The 5,203-nt window shown below is 36.2% G+C and overlaps 1 protein-coding gene across 1 annotated transcript; it reads right to left on the bottom strand.

The window, feature by feature from the left end:
- Positions 1-4,547: 4,547 nt before the first annotated feature.
- LOC140835711 (uncharacterized) lies at positions 4,548-4,895 on the bottom strand. Its single transcript, XM_073201116.1, has one exon. The coding sequence runs from the start codon at positions 4,893-4,895 to the stop codon at positions 4,548-4,550; it is 348 nt and encodes a 115-aa protein (XP_073057217.1).
- Positions 4,896-5,203: the final 308 nt, after the last annotated feature.

The following is a 5,203-nucleotide window of genomic DNA, read 5'->3' as shown; positions in this document are numbered from 1 at the left end:
TCAAGTTTTCGACTCGATTGGATTTGATGGTATATTTGTCCTAGGAAAGATATTTATTTTAGGCGTAGCTACCTATACGTTGCCAGATTCAGGAGCTAATTCATTTATATCCAAGACATTTGTTAAGTGACCGAAGATTATACCCGAGGATATGGATTTAGGTTTTAGAGTTTCCCTTCCTTCTGGCGATAAGATGGTTACTGAAACGTCCACTACTCGTTTTTTTTAAATGTACTAAAAAAATTTCCTTAAAAATTTTCGGCCATATATATACAAATATGTATATTTTTTGCACCATTTAAAATAACAACCAATTATTTTATTCAAAATCCAAAACGCAGTGCAAAACATAAAATCGTAAACGTCAAACCAAACCTAAACTAGCATTTTTCAAAATAAAGTATAAGCATTTTAAATCCTTTCAAAACTACTTAAAAGCATAAAAACTTCATAAACGTCATAAAATCTTTAAAGTAATCTTAATGTGGAAAACTAGCAGAGGTCCTCAGTCCAGCTAGTTCAACCATCAAATCCTCTATCTTCATCAAAATTATTCTCACTTACATCGATTACACGTAGTGAGTCTATTGACTCAACACACCTTAATCATGATAACAAATAATACTTATTCATTCACAAGCAACAATGAAAGATACATTTAATAAAACAGTTTTTTATGAGCATGCATAACTTTAAATCATTTTTCCTTTCATCATATCCTTTTTCTTTTCATCATATACATATACGTTTCCTTTTATTGAATACAGATCGTTAATTGTGACTTTCGTATCAGCTGTAGTACGATGAATCCATCTACATATAACCACTGGTACCATGCGGCGGAGACATTAGCGACACTCTCATCCGTTAGCTGAGTATTGGCCTTACATATCATCATATCACTCACATTCAAGTCACCTCCATCAACTTTTCATTATTTTCATCTCTTATAAAAATCCATGCACATATATATAACATTTTTCTTCTAAACCAATCATACAACACGTCTTTTAGCATTATCGTTTTTCATCAAAAAATTCCATAAACTTTCAAATTAAACAATTTATCATTCATTAGAGTATTCATGGGACTGACCTGACGTCTAACAATTTTCAGGTGTAAAATGATAGTTTTTCCCCTGAAACCATAACTTTCCTATTATAACCTTAGACATTAAAACAACGACCTAAATTCATCCAAACTTAATATAACACCTTAAAATACACCCATAAATATTTCTTAGACGTAAACTTAAGCTCCTCGAAAATTTCTCAATTCGTTTTAAAACTTAAACCTACGTATCTGTTTTAACCTGAATTGACTCAAAACTTAACCAAATTTGAACCATAGCTTATTAACACCTAACCATACTCTATGCAACCCAATTCAAGCCAATTAAAACCTTGGAACAATCTTAGAAGGCTATTGAATTTTCTGCACTTAGTTTTGAAACCCTAGCCTCACAATCTTGAACCCTTCGGCCCTATCCCTCAACCAGCAATACCAGCCCTTATAAAACCTTCCTAGGACCATAACCGAACCCATACCAAGCTACTGGAACAGCCCTACAGTAGCTAGCACTTGCAAACCCATAAACCATGCCCTTGAAGCTTGCGCACCAAGGGAACTCACCTACAACCTTTCCCTCTCTAAACCGGCCATTCCCTAATCCATCTATGACCATGACCATGACCAGATCCCCTTAGATCCACTAGACATGCCCCAACAGCACCCCTTATCCTGTCCTTCAAGGACCCAAAATTCGAAACCCTAAGACCCAATAAACCCAATTTTTTTTCAGCATGTTACCCCTACTTTTCCAGCCCTTATCCATTCCTCTTATGACCTTTAAACATGTTGAAAAAAGTTCCTTCACAAAGTCCTATCATGGCAGCCCCTTTGTGCATCATAAACATGATTCTAGAAACATAGAAACTCAAGTTTTTTTCATGTTTTGCCATAAAATAAAAAATATAAGAAAGTGAATCATGTTTTCATGCACATATGTATTAACACATATAATATTGTATGAACTATGAGTGAAGGAAGATTAAGGCATGTCTTTGCGTATTTCACGACGAAAAACAAGTTGCGATGCGAAGAACATCGATGGAGAGGGACGGGACTTGCTGCGTTTTCCTTCAAAGTTCATGTTATTTGCTTGAAAAAGTGAGTGTGTGATCGTGTAGGCTGAAAAGGAGCGTCCTAGTTCATTGTGAGGTGGTTTGCGTGAGTTTGTGTTGAAAATTTAGGGTTTGAGATCAAAATTTGATATAAATAATTGTGTAGTAAGCTAGGCCCAATAACCTAGGTATAATGGGCCCATTAGAACATACTTACATAACCATAGACGTGACATCGATTTATAAACATTTCATAAATGTATTTACATCATAAATACTTAAATATGCATATCATCATCATTTTTGTGTAGAGATATGTTCCAAAGCAAGTGACCCATAATTCGTCTGATCAGACTAAACCACAGTATTGGACAAGGCAGGGATGTCCACTACCACATACATAAGATCCCCAGTCATACTTTACCAGATGGATTGGGTCCTGATGATACTTTACCGCTTTCCAATTTTGATCAAAACCCAGTCATACTCTACCGGGGTGGAGAGGTCTTCGGACACGTTCTCCGGCTTCCAAACCCGTTCATAATTGGTCACAAGACAATTAGCATACCTCAAAAATATAAAATATTTTCTTTTTTTTGCATGTCGAACATAATTACATAGCATTGAGGGATTCGTTGGATCTCATTGGGGCTACTGCTGCACATGCTAACACGTATTCATAGCAACTCGAATTTCATAACTTAATCAAACCAATAAAACTCACCTCCAAAGTAAATAAATAACTTATAAATTTCTAGACCACTCGGGACTTGACCATGTTAAACAACATATTAAAACATGACATCGAACCTCGAACCAAATCCTTATGTGAAATATGAACATTTCCCAAGCAATGGAAAAACTCAAACCCCGTTTAAGCCGTTACTCAAAGATTCCCATTCAAGACTCATAAAATTAGTCTAACCCTCATCAAGCTTGGACACAACAACATATTCATACCCACATGAAGCAATAACACCTAAACTTGAAGCTCAAAGGCCCCTGAACTAGCGCCTAGGCGCTGAGGAGTAGCGCTGGGGCGCCTAGGCGCTTCCCTGCAGCGCCGTGGAGCCTCCCTGCACGAACCAGCAGCGCTAACTTTGCGCCAACTAAACCCCAAAAATATCATCTTCTACCAATTCGCTTCCCTATGACTTCTAATGCACTAACACCTTTACCGACCCAAAAAAAACACCAAAAACATCTTGTCACAACACACAACACACCTAAATGCAGCAATGACCACTCGGTGATTACCAACGAAGCCTGAAACCAAATAACTCAAGAAACATGAAGAACATAATTTTAAAAACGTCACAGTTTGAGTAGTCACACGAAAATGATCATAACTCACACGTTTCTTGTCCAAAAATCACGAATTTACTGTCGAATCAAAGTTATCGAAGAGTACTATGTTTTATATGTTGAATGTTTTTCAAGAAAGTCAATCGATAATTCATAGTACTTGGAATGACAGCAGACTCGATTTTGAGATCTAAGATTTTGATCCAAAATCGTTTCAAACTTTTTTGCACAACATACACGGATTTTGCATACAATATGCATCAAAATACTTACTACGACAATATCGATGCAAAAATAAAAGAATATACATGCCTTTGCTGATTAAACTCATGAAACGACGGATAACGACGCGAGGGAATGCAAGGCTCGATCCGGGACGATTTGTGGCACGATTTTTGATGGGAAAACCAACGAAATCTTCAGAAATTTTGCAAGGCAAAATGGGTGGCTGCTGCTGAGAATTTAGAACTCTAGCTCTCCTCCAAAATTTTCGAAACGTGTGTGTAGTGTGATGAAACGTGTGTGCATATGTGTTTGCGTGAGAGTGTGTGTGTAGGGAAATTATTAGGGGCTAAACATACTTAGGTAAATAATTAGTAATAAAATATTACTAATATAATTACTTAACCCCACTAAAAGATTTAATAAACTAATTTACAAGGTTTATAATCCTCACTTCTCAACTTAGCAATTTTTTTAGAAAAGCTTAAAAATCTCAAAATCACCTAATAAATTAAATTAGGTTTTATAATTCTTAAATTCCTAAAATAATTTAAAATAACAATTTTCTCGACTTGAAATAAAATAACAAATTTTCATTGATCGCCTAAATTCATCACCGGTCTCTTTTCTCGATCTCGCATCGAATATTCGTTTGAAACAGAAAACTCGAGAATTTTTTTTAACGTACATCAAATAAACATGTAACAATTTAAAATAATACGAATCGTAAATCATGCATGGTTAAAAATAATTTTAGAATTAAATAAATAATTTTAATTATTTAATAAATGCAAGGGTTTACGTATATTGATTTTGGGCTCTACATACCGAATAACTCCCGATAGCGACTCCTCATGTCTCTCTCAGTTTCTGAAGTAGCTTCTTCCTCCGATTGATTTAGCCACTTAACTTTACCATTCGTATAACCTTATTTCGGTGTCTTCTTTGTTGCAAATCCAAAATTTGTATAGTAGGTCTTTCCTCGTATGACATATTTGGGGTCAACTGCATATGTTCATAATTCAGTACAAGTGAAGGATTCGGCATGTACTTTCGCAGCATTGAGATACGCAACACATTATGCACTCCAGCTAGCGTTGGTGGCAATGCCACTCTATAGGCTAATGTTCCAATCTTCTCTAGAATTTCAAACGATCCTATGAACCTCTGACTGAGTTTGCATTTCTTGCCAAACCTCATAACACCCTTCATAGGTGCTACTTTCACAAATACGTGGTTACCCATTGCAAACTATAGTTCTCTTCGTCGTTTATTGACGTTCTTTTGTCAGCTTTGTTCTCTCTTCAATCTATCTCGGATTTTGACTACTAGCTCCGATGTTTTCTGGATCATGTCTAGATCAAATTCTCTTCTTTCACCAACCTCGTCCCAATGTATGGGTGATCTACACTTCCTTCCATAAAGTGCCTCGTAAGGAGCCATTCCTATAGGCGATTGGTAGCTTTTGTTATAGGTGAACTCTACTAGAGGTAACTTCGGTTCCCAACTTCCTTGGAAATCGATCACACAAGCTCGGACTGACAATCAGTTTG

The sequence above is a fragment of the Primulina eburnea genome, chromosome 7 (assembly GCF_022965805.1).
Source record: "Primulina eburnea isolate SZY01 chromosome 7, ASM2296580v1, whole genome shotgun sequence".
Taxonomy (NCBI): Eukaryota; Viridiplantae; Streptophyta; class Magnoliopsida; order Lamiales; family Gesneriaceae; genus Primulina; species Primulina eburnea.
This window is presented reverse-complemented; position numbering and strand designations above follow the sequence as displayed.

Coding starts and splice junctions, on each gene's coding strand:
- LOC140835711 (XM_073201116.1), bottom strand. CDS start 4,895: ATGGGTAACCACGTATTTGTGAAAGTAGCACCTATGAAGGGTGTTATG.